Source organism: Salvia miltiorrhiza, chromosome 5 (assembly GCF_028751815.1).
Source record: "Salvia miltiorrhiza cultivar Shanhuang (shh) chromosome 5, IMPLAD_Smil_shh, whole genome shotgun sequence".
NCBI lineage: Eukaryota > Viridiplantae > Streptophyta > Magnoliopsida > Lamiales > Lamiaceae > Salvia > Salvia miltiorrhiza.
In genome coordinates this window covers 36,103,161-36,127,287 of record NC_080391.1, presented here as the reverse complement: position 1 = coordinate 36,127,287, position 24,127 = coordinate 36,103,161, and the positions used below count along the sequence as shown (strand labels likewise).

Below are 24,127 nucleotides of genomic sequence, written 5' to 3'. Positions count from 1 at the left end.
TCATGGAACGATGAAATTACACTCATGTTCGAGCCAAAGAAGGGTTCAGGGGTCCAAATCTGCGCAGTCGAAGTCGGAAAGGATTGGAGAGCTCCAATTATTCATTTTTTACGAACAGGGGTGATGCGTCTTCGACTTTTGGGCCATTTGGCCCTATTTTTCCCTTTATTTGTGTCGGTACAGGTCTGTCAGGCGGAAAAACGGAGTTGTGAAGGAAGGAAGGTCAGTAGAGCGGAAACGGAAGAAATGCGGTCAGAATGGGCATTACCGAGCCTGGATTGCTAAGTCATGTTTACCAGCATGGAGCTTCGGCCAACAAGTACCTCTCCAATTCAACTTGGGGCATGGGAACCTGGAGCAACCCACCTGGTATAAGTCACACCAAAGAGAGCAATCCGTCTGATCGTTACCATGAGAAGCAGACAGCCAGAGCCATAAAAGGAAGGTAAATCTCGGAGATCTGGAAGAAACAAGTAGAAGGTGGAAGAAGAAACTGGAAGGATCGAATGAATGGGAAAGGTTGACTAAGCTTGCAGCTGGACGCCATCTTCAATCAGGATTAATCAAAGATCGAGCTAATTAAGGAAAGAAGATCCCGGCGAAGATTTGGAACCGGCGCAGCTAGGGTTAGGCCTCTACCATCCGGCAGTATAAAAGACTAATGTTGTGCAGCGTGAAGAAGCTCTTGGCACCTTGAAACTCTTGTTTTTACTTTTAGTATTCAATTAAGTTCGCCGTGTGTGGCATCCAAAACAATTTACATTTTCGTGCTTTTCCATATTCCGTTGTGTTTCTACTTTTGAACAAGTTCGAAGGCTTGAAGCCTAGGTACTATTTATCTATTTCAGCATTTCTTTTCGTTCTTTAATGTGTTTAATCCCTTTTGTATTTATGAATTGCGTTATGTGTGAGTAATTCCCTTGGTGAGGTTTTAGGGGTGGAAATAATTGTTGTTGACATGTAAACATTCGTGAGGCACTTGTTCTTTCGGTTGAATCTCGTGGTTCCGGAAGGATCTATTCGAAACCATGGACAGTAGGGGCCTAACGGGTGATCTCCGTTCGGTAAAACGCTATCCATGTTAAGCAAAGGCCAGGGTATACCAAGGTACAACAATCGGTATGCCCAAGACCGAGTAGCTGAGCAGCGTCAACAAAAGGCGTTGTAGATCCAGAAGGTGGGGAAAGGGTTGATGGGATACACTGCCCTTCCTCAGTCTTGGGCTTCTCTAGAGACTATCCATCAACTGTGACGAGGCATAAAGCCATGGTTATCAAACGAGGAAAGCAATCTCGGCGCCGTAGCATGTCTATGACTGGTCGGCTGACAAAGCCGGAAATAGTTGAGTCCAGGAGGCATGTGTCACTAAAAGCGTGGAGTTGGGGACCTCGGGAGAGAAGGTTGTTGAGGGTCATACTTGGTAAGTAACGGGTATGACTACTATCTACGGAGAAGTGAAGCACTGCCTTGTGACCGGGGATTGTGTGACCTTCGGACCAAGTGACCACAATGAGAATCAACCATCCTATATGTGAAGTATAACCCCTTGAAACGCCCCAATGTCTTTGGGCCACGCCTTGGGCTTGTATGGATCGTAGAAGGATCATCAGTGTGCCTATGACTGAAACAAATGTTAACAACAGTTATGACCTAACCGAATAACCTCACCCCTTTGTTATTATTGATCTTGTTTATTTCTTGTGCAAAGTATACAGATTGAGAATTGTGACACCTCAGTTTGTCGTAGGAGAACAAAGTGGTTCCTCACTCCCTGTGGGATTCGACCCTACACTTACCGCTAAGGCTAAGTTTTTATTGCGAGAAGTAGGAGCGTGTATTGTCTGTACTGCGCATACACAGGTATTTTGTCCGCACCGCACGACGGGTGTGTGTCAAAATTGGCGCCGTTGCCGGGGAGTGACGCGCAACAATTTTGTTCTCTCCTCATTCCATCTTCCGCTACTGGTGTATGCGTGGAACTCGTAGAGCTGTAAGAGCATTGGTATTTGACCCCGATATTGATCGTACAGAAAGACGACTGCGTGCAGAAGCACGAATAGCGAGACACGAAGCTATGGCAGAAGCCGAACAAGCAGATGCCGTACCGGAGCAGACCCTCAGACAGTTGGCATACCCAACTAACCTCAACTTGAGGCCGAACGGAATCACCTTACCCGCAAATCCGTTCGCACCTCGTCGGTATGACATGAAGCCCTCATTGCTTCAAATCTTACCGAAGTTCAATGGATATCAAGGAGATGACCCTCATACTCATCTCCAAGATTTTGAGATGACAATCATGCACCAATCAAATGATGAACAGCAAGAGTATGTCAAGTTGATACTCTTCCCTTTTACCCTGGTGGACAATGCAAGAAGATGGCTGTATGACCTACCCGAGGGCAGTGTCACTACATGGGCACAACTGCAACAAGCCTTCTTGGAAGAATTCTTCCCAGCAGCACGAGTGGAGCGGATGCGATGGGATATCCGCAGCATAAGGCAAGATGGGCTAGAATCCTTCTACGAATACTGGACGAGATTCAAGAGAATGTTAAGCAATTGCCCCCATCACCAAATCTCTCCGAAAGATCAGGTGGAGAGCTTTGTAAAGGGCATGCGGAGGAACGATCGCAGTCTAGTCCTAGCAGCCTGTAATGGATCGTTGATGAGCAAAACCCCGCTGGAAGTCTTCCAACTGTTGGGCACCATGGCAGAGGAATCACGCGATGAAGGGCATGAAAGGAATCTGGAGAAACCAAGGAAAGTTGAAGAGAAGGAAGGGATGTCTAATCCGGAGAAAACTATGGAGAAGAGCATGAACGAACTCAAGGAACTTCTTTTGGGCTTGACTATACCATAGAAGATTCGCCAGTGTGGCCTTTGCGATGCCACTGGACACCAATCTGAAAATTGTCCAAATTTTGGTGAAGATATTGTTGATGTCAATGCCATGGGAGGACATGATGGGAATCCACGGAAGTACGATCCTTATGCAAATACTTACAACCCTGGGTGGAGAGATCACCCCAACTTTCGGTGGAAGCAAGATGGTCAGCCCCAACAACAGAACAATATGGGCGCACCAGTGCAACGTCCTCAGTATAATCAGAACCAGCATCAACAACAATACCAGTTAGGACCACCTCAACACCACAACCATAATCAGCAACAACCTCCTTACCAACCCCCACATCGGAGAGCACCTTGGGAAGAAGCAATTGAAAGCATGGCTAAGGAGAGCGAGAAGTTTCGCAATGAAATTCGTGCCGGCATGAACCAAACTAACCAGCAAATTAGTCATTTGACTAAGGCAGTGGCCAAACTGGAGGAGAACGCTGGTAAACTCCCAGCCATGGGAATCAACCCCAGAGAGCATGCCCAAGTAGTGCTAACCGAGTTTCCTGAGGGAGAAGAAAAGGAGGAAGGATTGTTAGCAGAAGCTGAATTGCTTCGAGGAGGCTGGAATAAGAACGGGAAGGGTCCAACCAATGAACAAGCTGGAGGTGGCAACCCAACCGAAGCACCCTACTCGGGACGCTTGAAACAGAAGGCTAGAGAGAAGGAAGCAAGTGAAATGATGAAGATGTTTCAGAAGGTTGAGTTAAGCATACCTTTACTCGATGCTATCAGGCAAATCCCCAAATATGCCAAGTTCTTGAAAGACCTTTGTTCAAGAAAAGTCAAAATAGAGGAAGAAGTCCGGTACGTGATGGGAGAAAGTGTTTCGGCAGTGATCCAACGGAAGCTACCCGCTAAGCGAAAGGATCCAGGGATGTTTACCATTCCATGCAACATAGGAGGAACCAACATGGATAAGGCAATGATGGATCTTGGAGCCTCCATTAATGTGATGCCATTGGCTGTGTACAAGAGATTGAATATTGGCGAGATGAGGGACACCCGTGTGGTCATACAGTTAGCTGACAGATCCAACGCTTACCCTGAAGGAGTAGTGGAAGACGTGCTGATCAAGGTTGGGGATTTGATTTTCCCAGCAGACTTCTATGTTCTAGATACCGGACCTGAAACTGGAGAGAATGCCATACTATTGGGAAGGCCGTTCATGATGACCGCCGGAACCAAGATCGATATGAAAACCGGAATCTTGACATGTGAGTTCGACGGAGTTCAAGTGGAATTCAATATCTATGAGACCATGAAGAGGAAACAAGCAATGGAGACGGTGGACATGGTCGATGTATTTGAACCCTTGGTGCAGGAACAAGAAATTACTTTCGGTTCCAGGGATACCACGGAGAAGGTGATTCAATATGGTCTGACTGATCGGGATGCCGAACATATGAAGGACGATGAAATGAAGGAAGCTATCATGGAGCTCTACTCCCTCCGAGAAAGTACTTTAGAAGCCGAGGTGGAGGTAGACCAGAAGATCAAGGAATTAATCCAGGAAGTCTATCTAGCTGGGGGAGCAGAGGCAAGTAAACCGGAGTTATTGGCTCAGTATGGGCAGAACGAGAAGCTGTTACCTTCAATTCAGAAAGCACCCGTTTTGGAGCTCAAACAATTACCTAAGCATTTACAGTATGCTTATTTGGGACCAGAAGAGACGTTACCAATTATCATCAGTTCTGATCTAACCGTCGTGCAGCAAGACCGATTGGTCAGAGTATTACGAGAGAATAGGGAAGCCATCGGTTGGACCTTAGCTGATATAAAAGGCATCAGTCCTACGGAGTGCATGCATCACATTTACCTTGAGGAGGGAGCCAAACCCGTTCGAGATTCTCAAAGGAAGATGAACCCGGTCATGAAAGAGGTAGTGCTGAAAGAAATTCTCAAGCTGTTGGAGTTGGGAATCATCTATCCCATATTCGATAGCCAATGGGTGAGTCCAGTCCATGTCGTACCGAAGAAGTCAGGGATACAGGTTGTGGAGAATGATCAAGGCGAGCTTGTGCCCACCCGATTGCAAACTGGATGGAGAGTTTGCATTGATTACAGGAAGCTGAATGATGCAACCAGGAAGGACCACTTCCCACTGCCCTTTATCGACCAGATGTTGGAGAGATTGGCCGGTAATGCCTATTACTGTTTTCTAGACGGATATTCTGGATACATGCAAATTTTTGTGGCACATGAGGACCAGGAAAAAACCACTTTCACCTGCGTATTTGGGACATTTGCATACCGGAGAATGCCGTTCGGACTCTGCAACGCACCGGGAACTTTTCAACGGTGTATGATGAGCATCTTCTCCGACCTATTGGAGAATTGCATTGAAGTATTCATGGATGACTTCACCGTATATGGTAGTTCTTTCGACACATGTTTGAAGCATCTAGAGCTTGTCCTGAAAAGATGTGTGGAGAAAAGCCTAGTCCTTAATTATGAAAAATGCCATTTTATGGTAAGGGAAGGAATAGTGCTTGGGCACGTGATTTCAGAAAGGGGTATTGAAGTGGACAAGGCGAAAGTCGATTCCATCGCCAAATTGCCCTACCCGACGACCGTGAAGCACATACGGGCATTCCTAGGCCATGCAGGCTTCTACCGGCGATTTATCAAAGATTTTGCCAAGATTGCCCAGCCCATGACCAGACTTCTTCAACAAGATGTGCCGTTTGAGTTTAACGATGATTGTAAGGAGGCATTCACAATTTTAAGAAACAAGTTGGTGTCGGCCCCCATTATTCAACCACTGGTGTGGGACATACCGTTCGAGATCATGTGCGATGCCAGCAACCACTCCGTTGGAGCAGTACTAGGACAGAAGAAAGGCAAAGAGAGTTGCGTGATTTATTACGCATCCAAAATACTGAATCCAGCACAGTGCAGCTATACCACTACTGAGAAATAACTACTGGCGGTGGTATTTGCCATAGAAAAGTTTCGTTCCTATCTTTTGGGAACAAAGGCGGTGGTCTACACGGATCATGCTGCGTTGAAATACTTGATGGCCAAGAAGGAATCCAAACCTCGACTCATCAGGTGGATTATGCTACTACAAGAGTTCAATATAGAGATAAGGGACAAGAAAGGAGCTGCGAACCTCGTAGCAGACCATTTGAGCAGGTTGCAACTGGAAGAAGATGACGGTATGCCCATTACCGATACCTTTCCAGACGAGAGACTATATTCCATGAGCGCCCTGGAGGAAGAAGAAGAGATGTATACTCTAACCAAGCAGGAGCCCTCGTATGCGGATATAGCTAACTACCTGACAACCAAAGAGTTACCCTCAGGATTGACAAGATTCGAACAACGGAAGTTACTCGTACAAGCACGTTATTATTAGTGGGAGGATCCATATCTCTGGAAGACTGGAGCAGATCAAGTCATACGGAGATGCATACCTGAGGATGAGCATGCCCAAATTTTGGACATGTGTCATGGAACAGCAAATAGCGGACATTTTGGAGGAAAACGCACGGCCCACAGAATCTTGGAGAGTGGATTCTACTGGCCCACCATATTCGCGGATGCAAGGAAATGGGTACAGAGCTGCCTGAAGTGTCAGATGACAGGAGGTATTACCGCAAAGGATGAAATGCCACAAGTTCCGATCATGCCGGTCGAAATTTTCGACGTATGGGGAATTGACTTTATGGGACCCTTCCCAAAGTCAAGGAACTACGAATACATTTTGGTGGCAGTAGATTACATGTCAAAGTGGATTGAAGCCAAGGCAACCGCAAGCAATGATGCCCATACCGTGGCAAGTTTCCTGAAGGAACAAGTGTTCGGGAGATATGGTATACCCAAAATTCTAATCAGTGACCAAGGGTCCCATTTCTGTAATGCCATTATCAGAGCACTAACCAAGAAGATGGGGGTGACACATAAGGTCACCACTGCATATCACCCCCAAGCAAATGGACAAGCCGAGATTTCAAATAGGGAGATAAAGAGCATCCTGGAAAAGGTGGTGCACCCCAACCGTAAGGACTGGAGTGATCATTTGGGAGATGCGTTATGGGCATACAGAACTGCTTTCAAGACACCGATTGGGATGTCCCCGTTCCGTTTACTCTATGGGAAAAGATGTCATTTGCCTGTGGAGATAGAACATAAGGCGTACTGGGCTATCAAGCAAATCAATCTCAGTATGACCCTAGCTGGAGAAGCAAGAAAGTTGCAGCTGAGTGAGTTGGAAGAACTTCGGTTGGAGGCTTACGATAATGCGGTGCTCTATAAAGAGCGAACCAGAAGGATCCATGATGCCAAGATCAGGAAGAAGGAATTCGTGGTGGGACAAAAAGTCTTACTTTTCAACTCACGCTTCAAGATGATGGCTGGGAAGCTTCGTTCAAAGTGGTCAGGACCATTCGTGATCAAAGGGATCTTTTCAAATGGAAGCATTGAAGTATATGATCACAATGGAGTTGATACGTTCGTGGTGAATGGGCATCGCTTAAAGCCCTATCATGAGCTTGCTGAAGTAGGAAAAGAGAAGGAGGAGTGCCACCTTCTCGACCCTGAATACGAATGAAGAGTGAAGGAAGGTCGAGCTCAAGACGAGAAACAAGAGCGCTTGCTGGGAGGCAACCCAGTGTGGTTACTTCGGTATGGTCTATACCGAATTTTCTTTTTCTTTAAAGTTGTTTTGTTTTTGTTTGGATGCACTAACATGCAGGAAAGTCGGACCGAGATAATTCGGAAAGAGGCCCAGAGGTTGATCCAAGCCCACTTTGCGTTGCAAAGTGTGTAGGTGGAGAGTTAGGGATTGGAACGGTCTGGAAGAGGGCTTACGGAGGGAGATGACGCGAGCGTGTCAGAGGCAGGCGGCGATGTGACTGCAACTCTTCGGTTTCCGCAGAAATTTGAATTTCAAATTTTGGCCAAGTTTTTATTTCCTTAAAAATTCTTTTTCTGCCATAACCGTCACACTTACCATATTCAAAGCCTCAACCCACGATCTTCCTCCCCACAAACCCTAACCTCCGAAAAAACTGCTACACCACGATCACCACTCGCCTCAAACCCTAAATTCCCATAATTACCGATCACCCTTCTTAAAGACCAACCTTGCCTCCAAAAACCCCACAAAATCCGAAACTTCTGCACAAATCCTAAGTATTTTGATCTCTGCAAATCGCAATGGCCAAAACCAAAGGAGGAGCAGGCTCCGGAAGCAACCAACCGCCGAAGAAGAAAGGCGCCAAACTCCCACCTCCAAAGCGTACCACAAGGCGGACCGCTTCGGAGGAGACCTCCACTAAAATCACCGAAGACCCTTTGCTGGAGATCCAGCCCGAGGACAAGGGGCGTGCCGAAGTCCTCCAACAAGAGGAATGAGAAGTAGCAAGAGCAGCCGCCGAGTTGACGCAACCGGAAGAGGGGGAGCCCGAGCTCACCCCTCCTGTGAAGAAATCAAAGAAGGCTCAAGCGAGCAGAGCAACTCCGGCGCGGTCCACTGTCGCATCACCACTTATTCAAGCTCAACCGCAACCGCAAAATCCAGAAACCTCCGTGCAAGAGGGAAGAACAGCTTCCGAAGATACGGAAGAGGAAGAACAAGAGAAAGCGGAGGAGGAGAAGAGCGAAGAAGAGAAGGTGGACGAGGAAGAGGATGATGAAGCGGAGGAAGTTGAGGCCGTTCAGGAAAAGGAAGTAGAAATCCCGACACCCCAGAGCAAGAGACCCGGAGTAAAAAGGAAGCTAGATGTTGCCAAGCCCCCACTACCAGTTAAGGCCAAACCGGCACCGGCAGGCAGTAAGATCCGAACAAAAGCTGAGCAGAGTAAGAAACCAAGGAAACCCACTGCAGCCGAAAAAGGAAAGGCCAAGGAGATGGAGGAGCCAATGGAAGTAGACCCAGAGAGAACTGAGACCGTGGATAGCTCCAAATCTGAGGAGGTTTTGGCACCAAAGAAAACCACCTCCAGTACAGCCACTACTGCAAAGCCGAAACTTACAAGGCAAAAGGGGCTGATACGCACCACTGCTTCCGGAGTGGTCATACCGAGAGAAAGTCAGAGGTATGCCATCCTGCAAAACAGAGAAATTACCCCTTGGTATTTTCTGGTGACTGAAGCTTTGGAGGATTTGGGGATCAAGGAGAAAGTAGAGGGTTATTTTGAAGGGATTGGTTGGAAGAAGATACTGGAGTGGAACCCTAAAGCATACCAGAAGTTGACGGAGGAGTTCATGGGAACTGTCGAGTTTAAGCCCAAAGGGAACTACACAATTGAGACCCCAGGTACCTTGCGGTTCCAGATGCAAGGTAGGATATTCCCGCTCTCGATCAACGAGCTGAATATCCACCTGGGGGTGATTGAAGCCACAGAAGTCTACGATGAGGAGTACAAGCAGGCAGAAACCATAGCCACACCGGAGTGGAGGAGTCGGATTGACCATTACTGGTCACTGCTGTATACCGGAAGCAAGTATGTCAAAAACATCAGCAAATCGAACGAGATCAGGGACCCCGCTTTGCAGATCTGCCACAGGTGGCTGGCCTACAACATCTACGGCCGGCTGGAAGGTTCCAATGTGGTCACCCAACAGGAAGTCTTCCTGTTGTGGTGCATGATGGAGAGGAAAAAGGTGAACTTCGAGCTCACCGTGGCGCTTCAATTTCAGTATGGGGTAACCCATACCAACAAGTACCTCTCGCTCTGCCCACTGGTGACCATCTTGGCAGAAAAGCTCATTAAGTTCGACACCAAGAGCTCAGATGATGCAGCCCTGGCCGAAAGTCGTCTTCTGGACTTGGGCAGGTTCGTGCGTTGGAGGGTGGTCGAAGCACACGAAGGCGGGAGATACCGTTTGGTGTATCCTGAGAGAGCAGCGGCAGCTAGACCAGAACCGAGGAGACCACTGGAGCCAGAGGGACCCCGCCTTGTCAGCAGCGAGAGCGTAATGTTGTTGGCAGAGATGAATGAAGTGAAAGACGAGCTGCTGATGCTGAGTGCGGAGATCACAACCCTGAGGGAGGCTATGGAAGCTGGCTTCAAAGCAATCATGGACCGGCTGAATGCGGAGGCAAGATCCTCCGACCAAAACAATTAAGTTTTTCCCCCTAACTCGTAGATTAGGTTTTATTTTATCTTTTGCTTTTCTTGTTTTAGTGTCTGTTTAATCTGTTTTTGATGTCGAGTCTACTTGCACTGTTTGATGGTGAAAGATTATGCATGCTGATTTCTGTTTTGGTATGATTGGTGGATTGAGTATGAAATGCATGATGGTAGTTGTGAGGATACAGAGAATACCCCACCGGTGAGATCAGGACCAAATTGAAAAATGCATGTTTATGGTGAGAATTTGCTGTGACTAGGAAATCTTGACTTTGTTTGAGGACTCATTTTTGCTAGTACATGATTTGTGTGATTTGGGCACGATTCTTTGACTTAGGGCCCCAGATTTTTCTTTGATGTTTAATGTGAAAAATAATCCCTTGTATGCCAACTTGAGCCGAATTCATTCTTTCTTGAGCTTTGTCAATGCTATATTTAGGAGAAAGAATTTATGAAGTGAATAAAATGGTGGACAAGGAATTACAGGAAAGAAAGAAAATCTGGGCACAAAAAAAATTTGTATAAAAATTATTGCCCACAAAAGAACCCAAGGAAAGATGAGCCCCATTGAAAATGGAGGAATAAAGGGTTGGTTGTAGCTGTACTGAATGTGTATACTGAGTAAGGGTGATACTGAAATTAGCCACTGAACTATATATACCTCACCTTAGCTCCGTATGCCCCATTACAACCCAACAAAGACCCTTTGATGAATCATACTAGTGTGCTTAATTTGTAGTCATCAATCAAACTCTTAGAGGAACTAGCACAGCAAATTATGAGTGTAAACACTTAACCCGGTGCTTGAGCGAAAAGAGAGACTACCATCACACTTTATGCATGATCATTACTCTGGTTTGTGGTCTGTTTGAACTGAATGATGCATGTTGGTATGATCTGATCCTGAAATCTGTGCAAGTTTCGTGTCTTTTAGTTTTATTCCTTTTCTTTCAACCTTTTCGTCCGTGTCTTCTGTGAATCCACCTACATACTTGAGGGCAAGTATGCTTTAAGTGTGTAGGTGTGATGCGTCTTCGACTTTTGGGCCATTTGGCCCTATTTTTCCCTTTATTTGTGTCGGTACAGGTCTGTCAGGGGGAAAAACGGAGTTGTGAAGGAAGGAAGGTCAGTAGAGCGGAAACGGAAGAAATGCGGTCAGAATGGGCATTACCGAGCCTGGATTGCTAAGTCATGTTTACCAACATGGAGCTTCGGCCAACAAGTACCTCTCCAATTCAACTTGGGGCATGGGAACCTGGAGCAACCCACCTGGTATAAGTCACACCAAAGAGAGCAATCCGTCTGATCGTTACCATGAGAAACAGACAGCCAGAGCCATAAAAGGAAGGTAAATCTCGGAGATCTGGAAGAAACAAGTAGAAGGTGGAAGAAGAAACTGGAAGGATCGAAGGAATGGGAAAGGTTGACTAAGCTTGCAGCTGGACGCCATCTTCAATCAGGATCAATCAAAGATCGAGCTAATTAAGGAAAGAAGATCCCGGCGAAGATTTGGAACCGGCGCAGCTAGGGTTAGGCCTCTACCATCCGGCAGTATAAAAGACTAATGTTGTGCAGCGTGAAGAAGCTCTTGGCACCTTGAAACTCTTGTTTTTACTTTTAGTATTCAATTAAGTTCGCCGTTTGTGGCATCCAAAACAATTTACATTTTCGTGCTTTTCCATATTCCGTTGTGTTTCTACTTTTGAACAAGTTCGAAGGCTTGAAGCCTAGGTACTATTTATCTATTTCAGCATTTCTTTTCGTTCTTTAATGTGTTTAATCCCTTTTGTATTTATGAATTGCGTTATGTGTGAGTAATTCCCTTGGTGAGGTTTTAGGGGTGGAAATAATTGTTGTTGACATGTAAACATTCGTGAGGTACTTGTTCTTTCGGTTGAATCTCGTGGTTCCGGAAGGATCTGTTCGAAACCATGGACAGTAGGGGCCTAACGGGTGATCTCCGTTCGGTAAAACGCTATCCATGTTAAGCAAAGGCCAGGGTATACCAAGGTACAACAATCGGTATGCCCAAGACCGAGTAGCTGAGCAGCGTCAACAAAAGGCGTTGTAGATCCAGAAGGTGGGGAAAGGGTTGATGGGATACACTGCCCTTCCTCAGTCTTGGGCTTCTCTAGAGACTATCCATCAACTGTAACGAGGCATAAAGCCATGGTTATCAAACGAGGAAAGCAATCTCGGCGCCGTAGCATGTCTATGACTGGTCGGCTGACAAAGCCGGAAATAGTTGAGTCCAGGAGGCATGTGTCACTAAAAGCGTGGAGTTGGGGACCTCGGGAGAGAAGGTTGTTGAGGGTCATACTTGGTAAGTAACGGGTATGACTACTATCTACGGAGAAGTGAAGCACTGCCTTGTGACCGGGGATTGTGTGACCTTCGGACCAAGTGACCACAATGAGAATCAACCATCCTATATGTGAAGTATAACCCCTTGAAACGCCCCAATGTCTTTGGGCCACGCCTTGGGCTTGTATGGATCGTAGAAGGATCATCAGTGTGCCTATGACTGAAACAAATGTTAACAACAGTTATGACCTAACCGAATAACCTCACCCCTTTGTTATTATTGATCTTGTTTATTTCTTGTGCAAAGTATACAGATTGAGAATTGTGACACCTCAGTTTGTCGTAGGAGAACAAAGTGGTTCCTCACTCCCTGTGGGATTCGACCCTACACTTACCGCTAAGGCTAAGTTCTTATTGCGAGAAGTAGGAGCGTGTATTGTCTGTACTGGGCATACACAGGTATTTTGTCCGCACCGCACGACGGGTGAGTGTCAAGGGGAAAGAATGGAGGGAGACACCGCAAAGTACGCTAAATATGAGAATTTCTGTCTGATCAGTGACCAACTTTACAAAATATCTTTCACACAGCCGTTCCTTAAATGCTTGTCACCAGAGGAGGCAGAGTTTGCTTTAAACGAGATTCATCAGGGCTGCTGAGGGAAACACGCGGGATACAAGGACTTGACCAGGAAAATCATCAGAGCGGGATTCTATTGGCCCGGCATCGATAAAGACACCAAAGCCTACGTAAAGAAATGTGGATCTTGTCAAAGACATGCGCCAAGAATTAACACCCCAGGAGAGGAAATGAGGATAATGTATTCGGCACATCCTTTCGACAAATGGGGAATTGATATCGTAGGCAAGCTACCCGACAGCGCCCGGCGGAAAGTGCTTCCTGATAGTGGCGGTGGACTATTTCTCGAAATGGGTAGAGGCAGAGGCTGTAACAAGAGTGGATGAGGCCACCATCGAAAAATTCATCTGGAAGAACATCTGTTGTAGATACGGAGTGCCCAGAGTTTTAATATCAGACAACGGAGCCCAGTTCACTAGCCAAAGAATCAAAGATTTCTGTTCAAGAATGGACATCAAGCAAAGATTCGTCTCAGTGGCTCATCCACAAGCCAATGGTCAAGTAGAGCTGGCTAATCTCACTATTTGTGAGGGCATTAAGAAAAGACTGGAAAGGAGCAGAGGGCGATGGGCAGAAGAGTTGGATACAGTTTTGTGGGCATTGCGTACCAGCCCAAAGATAGCTACGGGTGAAGCCCCGTTCACTTTGGTTTATGGTTCAAACGCGGTCATACCGGCAGAAGTAAGGTTAGAATCACATCGAATTTGTACATATGATCCAGCGCATAATGAGGAATTGCGCAGACTCGAACTGGACTTGATAGACTTAAAGAGAGAAGAGGCCCAAATCAAAGCATCTAAATATATGAGTATTGTCAAAGCAGGGTACGACAGAAAAGTCAAGCAGCGCCGACTCCAGAAAGGGGACCTAGTGCTCAAGCGCGCGGATGCTCTAAAGACCACTGGGAAATTTAAAGCTACTTGGGAAGGACCTTATATTATCACTGAAGTCTTAGGAGGCGGAGCCTATCACTTGTCCGATCAAGAGGGGAGATCTCTCACGAGGCCGTGGAATATCAACCATCTCAAGAAATTCTATGTGTGAACTTCAAATATATTCTGTCGTTGTGTAGACCAGATACTCTTTTTACCCACAGGGGTTTTAACGAGGTCTGGGGCCATGGTCATCATCAATAAAGATCTATGGTTTTAGGGAAAATTCGCCTCTTATATTTTCTTCAGCATGATTTTCAACATAGGTCATAGAGACGGCGCAGACAAAGGCATCAACTGCAATATTCAAGGCATAAATTGCACGACGAGGGCATTAATTGCACAAATTCAAGGCATAAATTGCACGACGAGGGCATTAATTGCATAAATTCAAGGCATAAATTGCACGACGAGGGTATTAATTGCACAATTCAAGGCATAAATTGCACGACGAGGGCATTAATTGCACAATTCAAGGCATAAATTGCATAACAAGGGCACTAATTGCATGATCCAAGGCACGAATTGCAAAATCTAAGGCATTAACTGCAACTCCTAAACCGCGATGATTAGTCTCCTGGCGGCGCAGACCAATATCCCAAGTCTGTGCAGACGAACACAATGCCCAAACAATCAGCCGAAGTTCCCATTATTAAACCACGGGTTTAAACATTTTAACGTACGCAGGGGTGCAGGGCATTAATTAAAACAACGACCCTAGTTATCATTTGAAGTGTAATCTGACCCGAAGAATGTCATCTTACAACAACAAAAGAGAGATTATAAATAACAAACAATATTTACGAAAGCACAGTGCGAAATAACGAACAGCTGTCAAGAAAGGGAAAATACTTGAAAGGAAAGATTCACGCAAAAGATAAAAATATTATACCAATCTCAGTCACAAAAATCTCGGTACAAATATTCAGAGGTTTTACAAATCAAGCACAGAAATATTTCAAAGTCTAGGGATTGGGGGTCGGAGCCGGGGGATCTTCCATCTGCAACTCCTCGTCCGCACTACCGTTGTCATCATCACCAGAGGGTCCGTGCTGCGCAGGATCATGAACTTCGGATGTCGGCGCCGCCTCAGCCACGGGAGCCGGTGCATAGAACACCCCACCGCCGGGGAAGTTACCCCGAACTGATCGAATACGAGGGCAGATAGCGTCCAGGTATGGGGTTCTCACGAAGGGCTCTGCCGGCAAGGGGTCAGCGCTGCGGCCGGTCACAAATAGGCTAATCGCCTTGTCTACAACCGGGAACCACCACTCTGGAGTTCTCGACGCATTTGCATCGATACCCAGAATCCCTCCGAGACCACTCGAGTCGATGGCATTCAGTACTGCATCATTCTCGCATAAAGCTCGTTGCTCGGGATAGGCTTGTATCAAGTCAAGAGTGACCTGGGTTGACTCCTTAACAAGCCATTGCAGCGCTGGAGCTGCCGCATTCAGCAGCTCGGGGGTGCAAAGGAATGCATTACGGTTTCCATCAGCATGATGCGCAAGAACGCATGACCCTCCGAAGAAAGAAAATAGCGCAGCTGATATTGCTCGGTTTCGCGCCGGAAGGCCTCATTCTCCTTGGCCACGACCTGCTGCTGGAGGGCAGACAACTTCTTCGAGCAATCCTGAGTAATCGCCGCGAGTTCTCCCCCTTTCTCGCGGGTCGCATGCGCTAACTCCTCTCGAACCCGGGCCAACTCTGTGTCAACGGACAATCTCTCGGCTCTCAACCTCTCATTTTCCTCTCGCAAACGGCGAGATTCCTCCTCAGCATTAGTACACCTGGCCAGCGCTGCCAGGAATTCCTTATCCTTGGCCTGGACCTTGCCCTCCGCACGAAGAAGGCTTCGAGAGAAAGCCAGACACTCAACCCTGGCCTGCGCAGACAATGTAGAGAAGAAATTGAAGGAACGTCCATTAAAAACACCATAGAGAGAGTAAATAACGACATCTTACCGTTTCAATCATCAACACAAGGTTGTCAGCCATTTGTTGGCCTCCCAAGGATTCCTGGGCCTGGAGGTCAGAGGGAGCGATCTGGGCGATCATTTGAGACCGACATTCTTCGCCGATCAGATCTGCAAGGGTACGAGGGGCAATGCCCACTCCGGAGGTCGTCCCACCATCGAAAGGACGGGGAGGAGAGACAAGCATCTGAGCAAAAGAGTCGGCATCCTCCGAGATCAGTTGAAGGGTTTATGGTTGCGCCGCTGGCGTCACTGCCTTCTTCTTCTTCTTTTGCTGGGGTTGTTTCTTAGTCGGAGCCCCTTTCCGTTTTCTCTGAATTAGGGGACTGCTCTCTTCCGTATCTTCATCGCCCAGTTCCTTATCGCGAAGCTGAAAAGTACTGAGCTAGGGCCGACGAGAGGCCGAAGACCCCGCTGCAATGGCCTGAGCGGCGCTGCCAATGGTCTGCGCAGCCGGGGCCGATTGGCCAGCTCCTGTTTGAGTAAAGTTAAAGCTGACGACGACACCATGTGACTGTGTTTTTCATGAATCCATACCTAACACGGATTAATCAATATGAAAAACACGTCAGAAATATATTTCAAGAAACAATACGAGCATCAGCAAGATCAAAGGAACAGATAAGGATGCAGAACAGAACAAATACTAATATTAAAACACCAACAACACGTTCAATACCTACAGGGGACAAAGGATAGCGGGAGAATAATCCTGCGCCGGCCAAGACAAAAGGCCTAGTCACTAGTTCCTTCACCTTCAAAACATTAGCATTACGGGCTGCAGCTAATTGATTCAAAAGGTTGTCCTCAATATTAGTGATACGTTCGGAGCTGGAAGGGGAAAGATGTTTGGTACGATGCCATTGAAGCTGGGCATCAGCACCAATAATATCTGGCCAAGAACCATGACGGGTTTGGACAAAGAAATATTTGTCATGAAATTTTTTGTCTAAGGAAGTCAATTTTTTCATGAAGGCCATATGGCCCCCGGACTTGGAAGTAAAATTATAGTGGGACCCGGTCCGTTTCAAGACATGGGTCTTATGAAATAGGGCGGCGCTGTAAGGGTAATTGTTAGCGGCGCAGACTATATGCAACAAATGGGCTCGGCGAATAGAAGAGGGAGAAAGCTGGAAAAAAGGAATCTCATACCGATTACATACGTCAATCAAGAAGGGGGAGGGAGGGATCCGCAGTCCTGCATCGAGTTGATGCACCCAAACCGGAACGACGTCAGGGTTAATGCCCCGATGAGTATCAGGCATATCAGAGTTAGGATTAGCCGAATTTTGGATTCGAACTTTGAAGTCCGGATCGGTGATGTATATGAAGAGCATCTCTTATCACCTTTATAGACTGGATAGATAGGGTAGATTGGGGAAGTTCGGACCCCACGGTAGCCATGGATGACACAGAATTTTGAGGGTGGAGGTAGTACGAAGCGGGAAAGGGGGATGGCGAAAAGATTGCCGGGAAAAAGAGTAAAGTACAATAAATCAGAGGGAGGAAAGAATGGGTACCTGGTCAGACCTAGCGACGGGTAAAGCGAGGGGGGGAAGGGAGGCGATCGACAGAGAAGAAAAAGAAACTGGAGCAGGAATAAAATGCAGAGGAATGTGAGGGAAAAAGAAGAAGAAAGAAAGAAGAAGATGACAAATATTTATAGAGGAATGGAATTCAAAAGGACGAGAGAGGAGGAAATCATTAGGGCTAATACGTGTGCAGAAAAAGAGGGGTCCAGATTGCATCGAAAAATGACGGTTGGGAACGGAAGGCTCAGATTGAACCAGGGGCTGCGAAAAGGTACGTACGGGGAATAGTGAATGTGTCAGTCATTAAATGAAGAGACGTCATAGAAAGAGAAAACTCTGCGCTGATGGGAAAGCGTCGAAAGTCTAGTGCAGCTACGAAAATTCAAAAATTTCTTTTCGTAGACTAGGGGGAGTAGCTGATGAGGAGTAAGGATCTCATCAGCCACCCTATTCCAGAAATATCAGGTCAGCATAGAAACTAGGAGATGAGAATCAGCAGCGCCGATTCAGGCTCTAAACATACTTGATTCAAAGAGCATAAGATGCGTCATATAATTGTCAAAGCAAGTCAGCGGCGCAGACTAAAGTATGCGCAGACTAGAAGAGATGACTTAACCTCAAGATAACACCTGGAGAGGACTCAAAGAAAGAAACATCTTCAGCGGGAACAAGGATCAAAAGAGCTGTATGGATAAGACCAGAAGGCAACACACACGAGGGGATCAATTGCGCCCTATATAAAAGACGGCGCAGGTCAAGGTCCGTCCAGTTCAAGACGGCGCAGACTCAGGGCCGCCCCGTTTTAGGCGGCGCAAACAAAAGTTCGTCCCGATTAAGTCAACATAGATGAAGGCTAGTCCCTATAAAGTCGGCACAGACGAAGAATGAAAGCAACTAGCGTCGAGCTTGGGAGGACCACATGTTCAGCATAAAGCTGTGAAGTAGTTAGGAAAGTTTGTTAAATAGATAGAGAATCATTCACGAGCACCGCATATGGAGCACGTGAATGACCTGTAAAGTCTTCTTTACCCTTCGCCCTAATGTAACTCTATAAATACTCCTTGTAACCCATCATAATAGACAGGCAAAAAATACTTTAAGGAATTCATCTGCAAGCTTTCTCTCATATCGTTACACAGGTTGTTCCGATCTCCTTTTCCGATTTGTTTAGATCTAGGTTTGAATGTTGAACTTCACCACTAGGCTTTGGGTAAACAGGGGTTTGCCTAAGGTTTAAGAGAATGTATGTAATCAGCAGTGACTCATTTTTGGCTTTGGTATTCTCTTCTTCGATTCAAGCTTTGGAGAGATTTAAGCTTTTGGCTCAGAATCAATTTTGGTAGAGTTTCAGCTCAAGTTGTTGAATCGGTGAAGATTGAAGTGATCCTCGAGCGCTATTTATAGGAGAGGTCTTGAATAGATCCGTTGGCGGAGAACGTCTTCAAGATTTCTTCCGTTGGAGAGCTTTTCGAGTTTGGGCTGAGGCTTCAATCTTCGAGGTTCCTTGTTTGGTGAGAACGGCTATGTTGAAGAGCAGGAAATGCGACGTCTCTGATAAAGTAGCCACCAAATAGGAATGACCTCTGCAGAGAAAGGAGGATCCTGAGATCTCTGCATTTAATGCGGCTGTACTTTTGGAGTACGTGGCTTCCTTTGAACGTTGGAGGTTCAGTCCGAGGAAGAATGTTTAACTGATACTTGACTTTAGTATCAGTCCGCTGAATCCATGTGGCACACATTAAGTAATCAGTTCCAGACTGATTCTTCAACCGATACTTCAGTTGGTAACTTCAGTCTTCAGTCCTTCGTCCTTCAGTCTTCAGAACAACAATCTATACTAGGAAAGAACTCTAACACTTGAGTTCGAACAGTTCTAGTCTATTACAATTAAGGCCTATGGATTTTGGTATCATCAAAACAAGGATTAGGATATTTCAATAAGTTCCCAACACTACCAAATGTGTGTGCAAGGCCCTCTGTGCCGCTCTCTCCTTTGCTTCGTTACTCCACCACCTCAGCAACCAATCCTGCACCCTCACCCTCAAGACCTCCCACTGTTACGTCTCCACCCTCCTCACACTCCACGCCTTCGACCCCGCCGCCAATCAGTGGTTGAAATTCTCCTTCTCCTTCCTCCCCTTTGCTGGTCTCCACCCAATCACCTATTCCAACGGCCTCATCTACCTTTGGGCCTCCTTCTACACCTCCCAAACCCCCAAACCCAAAAAGCCCTCGTCGTATGCAACCCCCCTCACCAAGCTCGCTGTTCTCTACTACGGGTGGTGGTGGTAGACTGCAAAAGGAAGGTGTTTGGGGAAGGGGGTAGGTTTCGGAGGTGTTTGGGAAAAGGGGTAGGTTTTTTTAAAAAAAAAATTGTAAATTAATTTATTAACAAATTATTATATTTTATTTAAAATAAAATTATTAAAAAAATAAAAAATGACATGTCATAGTTTATTGCCATGTAATTGACTCGTCATCAGTGTTTGCCAACTAATGTCGTCGGATTTTCTAATTTTGAGAACATTAAGAAAAAAAAATTCGTTTATGTATTCCTATGTCAAATTGAAAGGTCGTGAGAAAGTTGCGAAAAATCCGAAACCTTTTAAATTTACAGGCAATTAACCCTTATTTTTATTCATTAAATTAAGGATAATTTAATATTTTTATTACCTTTTGGATATAAAACTTACATTTTTATCTTGGTCGCTATATAAGTCCTACACTATATGAGATTGGCTAGTTATGTCTTTCACCCATAAAAAAACACCTACGTGTCTACCATAACAACTACAACAAATTCTCGATGATGGCCACCCACCACGTTATCCATAGTGGAAGTATTCTTCGTTAAGACCACTTGCAATAAACAATAGTAAAGGTCTTAATTTCTACCTGGATTATGTAAAAATGACAGAAATCGCCTTATTTCTCTTTAGCTCTTACAATATTAATTTGCGTACAGAAGACAAAACGACACCGTTTCACATCAAAACAATGTAGTTTAGATGTACATTGTCCATACGCCGCCGTTTTACTAATACACGTGTATATACACACGACATTTTAAATGACACGTAAAATTTCAGGGCGTCGGAATTGAATTTTATGAAAAATTGAACTTTATAATTTAAAATATAAATTTTAAAATTCATGTACAAAATAAAAAAAGTAACTGAAATTTGTATATTTTGATGCAATTAACTTCATAATAATAATCCTTTTTTTTTTTTGAGGAATAATAATAATCATCATCCGTGTAAATATAGTACCGATTATAATCAAAAGATGCCAATTGTAATCAAAATAGTGGATGGAACCTAGAAACTTCTCAGCATATTCCAAACCCCCCCCCCCCCCCCCCCCCCCCAAATATTTATTTGTTAATCTTATGATGAAATCTACCTAACTGAAGGTTGAAAAAAAAGAATTTCACACGCTGCACAAAGTCAGTCAACAAAATTCCAGCGACAAGTTAAAGCAATCAAACCCCAAACCCTACCGCCACCGCAATGCAGCCGGACTCCGACTTGCCTCCGCTCGCCGCCATCAAGGTCCGCTCCTCCTCTCCGCGCTTCCCTCCCCCAACCACCCCTCTCTCCACCGAAACCCCTACCGCCAACGCTCAGCGCAAGATCGGCATAGCCGTCGATCTCAGCGACGAGTCTGCCTTCGCCGTGAAGTGGGCCGTCCACCACTACATCCGCCCCGGGGACGCCGTCATTCTGGTCCACGTCCGCCCCACCTCCGTCCTCTACGGGGCCGATTGGGGCTCCGTCGACCTCTCCATCGTCGACACCGAGAACGAGGAGTCGCAGCGGAAGCTCGAGGACGATTTCGATACGTTCACCACCACTAAGGCGTCCGACCTCTCGCAGCCGCTCTTGGATGCACAAATCCCCTTCAAAATCCACATTGTGAAGGATCATGATATGAAGGAGCGGCTCTGCTTGGAGGTGGAGAGGCTTGGGCTGAGTGCCTTGATTATGGGGAGCCGGGGATTCGGTGCCACCAAGAGAGGAAGCGACGGGAGGCTCGGGAGCGTCAGCGATTACTGCGTGAGGCACTGCGTCTGTCCTGTTGTTGTTGTGAGATATCCTGATGAGAAGGATAACGCTGGAGGGGGAGAGGAGCCTGTCGTGTCGGTTGCTTCTGCTGCCGAGGATGAGGATGAGCCTGAGTATCATGATGCGTCCGATGGTAGAAAAGGTTTGCCCTCTTGTGACTGTTGTTCTTTTTATTTACTTATTTTCTCTGCATCTCATTTTATCTGGTTTATGTACTTATTATACACGTGGTTTATTATTTTTGTTTTTATGCATTATTGTAAATTTGAGCTGTTGTTGAGCGGTGAACTTGATGAATCATCACCACATTAGATGGATTACTTAGAACTGTATGAATTCTTGCTGATAGATGCCATGGATATCAAATCTAATACTTGGTTAAATGATTAATAACTTAGTGGATGTGTGAGATTACAATTGGTGCCCTTTTTTCTTACAGTTTTTGCAGGATGAGTCTTGCAATCTAACTTTGGCATGAGTATATATTTCACTTTTAGATACTTGGGGATTACATCATAGCTTGAGTTTACTTCTCGAGAAAATCTTTTTGCAGTGCTTCTTGCCTAAATATAGCAAATTAAATTATACTAAAAAAATCTCGATTGAAGCTAACAACTTTGTGAATGGCACACTGCCTTCTCATAAACTCCAGCTCTTTTACTCATTTTAAGTAGTGACAGGCACTAAAGATCTAACTTGCTAACTTACTGCATCATTTTCTTGTGAAAGTGAAATGTCGTTATTGCCAGAAAGGCTATTGCTGCTGTGTATTGGTTGTATCAATGATAATGAATTTTGTCTACTGAAGAATCTATCAGCTGTTGTATTTAAAGTTTGTATAAGAACTTAAGAAGTGCTAAAGCTTAAACCTTAATACAAGCTTCCCAGATACAGGCCAAAATTAAACAAATCTTAGAGCACTACGAACTCATTTCTGTTTTCCCAGTTAATATACTTCATATATCTGTCAAGTGGTCCATGATTCTCAGTTCAAAATTATACATGCAAGCTTAATAACTTATACAGTAATCCAAAAATTAAGATAAATATTTCAGTGAAGCAAGATTTAAGTATACCTGTTTTATAAACTATTGTATCTTCTTTTTTATGAACCTGACTTAAGGACCAAGCTAAACCATCGATTCTAGCTAATAAATAGATAATTGTATTTGACCTTCAGTCTTATTTATCTTTATATTCCACCTTTTGCCTAATAGGGCCTAAAATCTGTGATTATTTGGCTAAATTTACTGAAGTAACCAGTCTTTTCATTTTGTTCAGGTGGTTGTTATTGATAAACACTTGAAATGGTTTGGCTAAAGCTTCCAATCTTTGTATTGTTTTTGTTGACTTCAGCAAGTGCACATGTAATTGGGGCAAATTTCTGGAAGTCTTTTCAATAATTTCATTTTTAGGAGTATTAATCTTGTTTTTCCCTAGCTTCATTACTTACATGACTTGGACTTGTTCCATATTGAATGTGATCATTGTTGTTTTGCCTCCTAATGCCTTTGATTTTTTAAGAAAGAAAGAAACAAGTATCCCACCGTATTCATGCTATCATGCATATAGTGCATTAATTCAAATTTGTGACCAGTGGTTTGAAGGTGTGGGAGTCACATCCAAGCAACTTTTGAGGGTATTTCATTAACATTGAATGTCTTTTGCTCATATGATGCCTCCTCATTGACCTTGAAATCATATGCTCAAACCTCACTTTGACTTGGATTGGCAAAACTTTGATGCTGAATTGAAAGAATGAGATGTTGGCTGCTTTTGATTGACTTGGAGTTTGAAATGTTTAGATTTAATCCCTTCATGACAGGATATTTCTTGAACTACTTTTTCATGCACTTTTGAATATTGTTAGACTTAAGGGGTGCTTACTTAAGCTTATTTTTGACATCTTATATGCTCGAACATCTTATAAGATGTTGGAGCATATAAGATGTTTTTCAAGAGTATAAGTTGTCAAAGTTTTTGGATAATTGAGCAAAGTTAGAGAGAATTGTGAATTAGAAAGAGAGAGAATTATGAATTAGGGCAAGATGAAATGATAAGGTTGGAGATAACAAAACATAGTAGGATTATTTTTGTAACTTGATTATTGCTTAGAAGATGGGATTGATGAACTTAAATTTTCTGGAAGCTTATAAGTTGACGGAGCTTATTTTTGGATCTTATAAGCTATGTAGGATCTGACTTAAACTTATAATTTCAGCCAAACACCCCCTTAACATCTGTGTTTTTAATCACTATGGGTTGCTTGTCTTGCAGATTCCTAATTACAACCTGTCTTCAAGGCTCTATTTCATGGACACAGGTCTGTATTTATTTTCTTTGAGTTTTCGCTGCCAATATTACCATATTCTAGTCCTATATATTATAAAAAAGCTGTTTTCCTGGAGTGTGTTGCTTTATGCTGTGAAATTCTGATGATTATTCTGTGCCTTGTTTTTGCAGCACATAAAAGGCATCTTAGCAAGCAGTATTTCATTTTATGAGATTTGACAATGTAATGCCATTTCATTGCTACTTTATCACATCTTATGTAACATTTTTACATGTATCCTAGCGGTATCTTATGTGCTGAGTGTGCGTAACATCTCATTGCCTTCTGCAATATGTAAATCACTGTTAGTTTCTGTATACCTCAGGATTTCTTCTCCTTACTTTTGTATCAGTTTGATGTTTGAGATA

At 44.8% G+C, this 24,127-nt stretch overlaps 1 protein-coding gene across 2 annotated transcripts; it reads left to right on the top strand.

Annotated features, from left to right (window-relative positions):
* Positions 1-20,666: 20,666 nt before the first annotated feature.
* On the top strand, positions 20,667-24,127 carry LOC130987032 (universal stress protein PHOS34-like). 2 transcript variants are annotated; one of them, XM_057910593.1, is made up of 3 exons: positions 20,667-21,569; positions 23,705-23,750; positions 23,891-24,127. In XM_057910593.1, the coding sequence occupies exons 1-2, from the start codon at positions 20,873-20,875 to the stop codon at positions 23,710-23,712; spliced, it is 705 nt and encodes a 234-aa protein (XP_057766576.1). In that variant the 5' UTR covers positions 20,667-20,872; the 3' UTR covers positions 23,713-23,750; positions 23,891-24,127. The 2 variants fall into 2 exon arrangements, with proteins under 2 accessions (XP_057766576.1, XP_057766577.1); XM_057910594.1 differs by having other exon boundaries at positions 20,743-21,569; positions 23,705-24,127.

What these genes read in the sequence shown, in the direction of transcription:
- LOC130987032 (XM_057910593.1), top strand. Translation starts at nt 20,873, where the DNA reads ATGCAGCCGGACTCCGACTTGCCTCCGCTCGCCGCCATCAAGGTCCGC.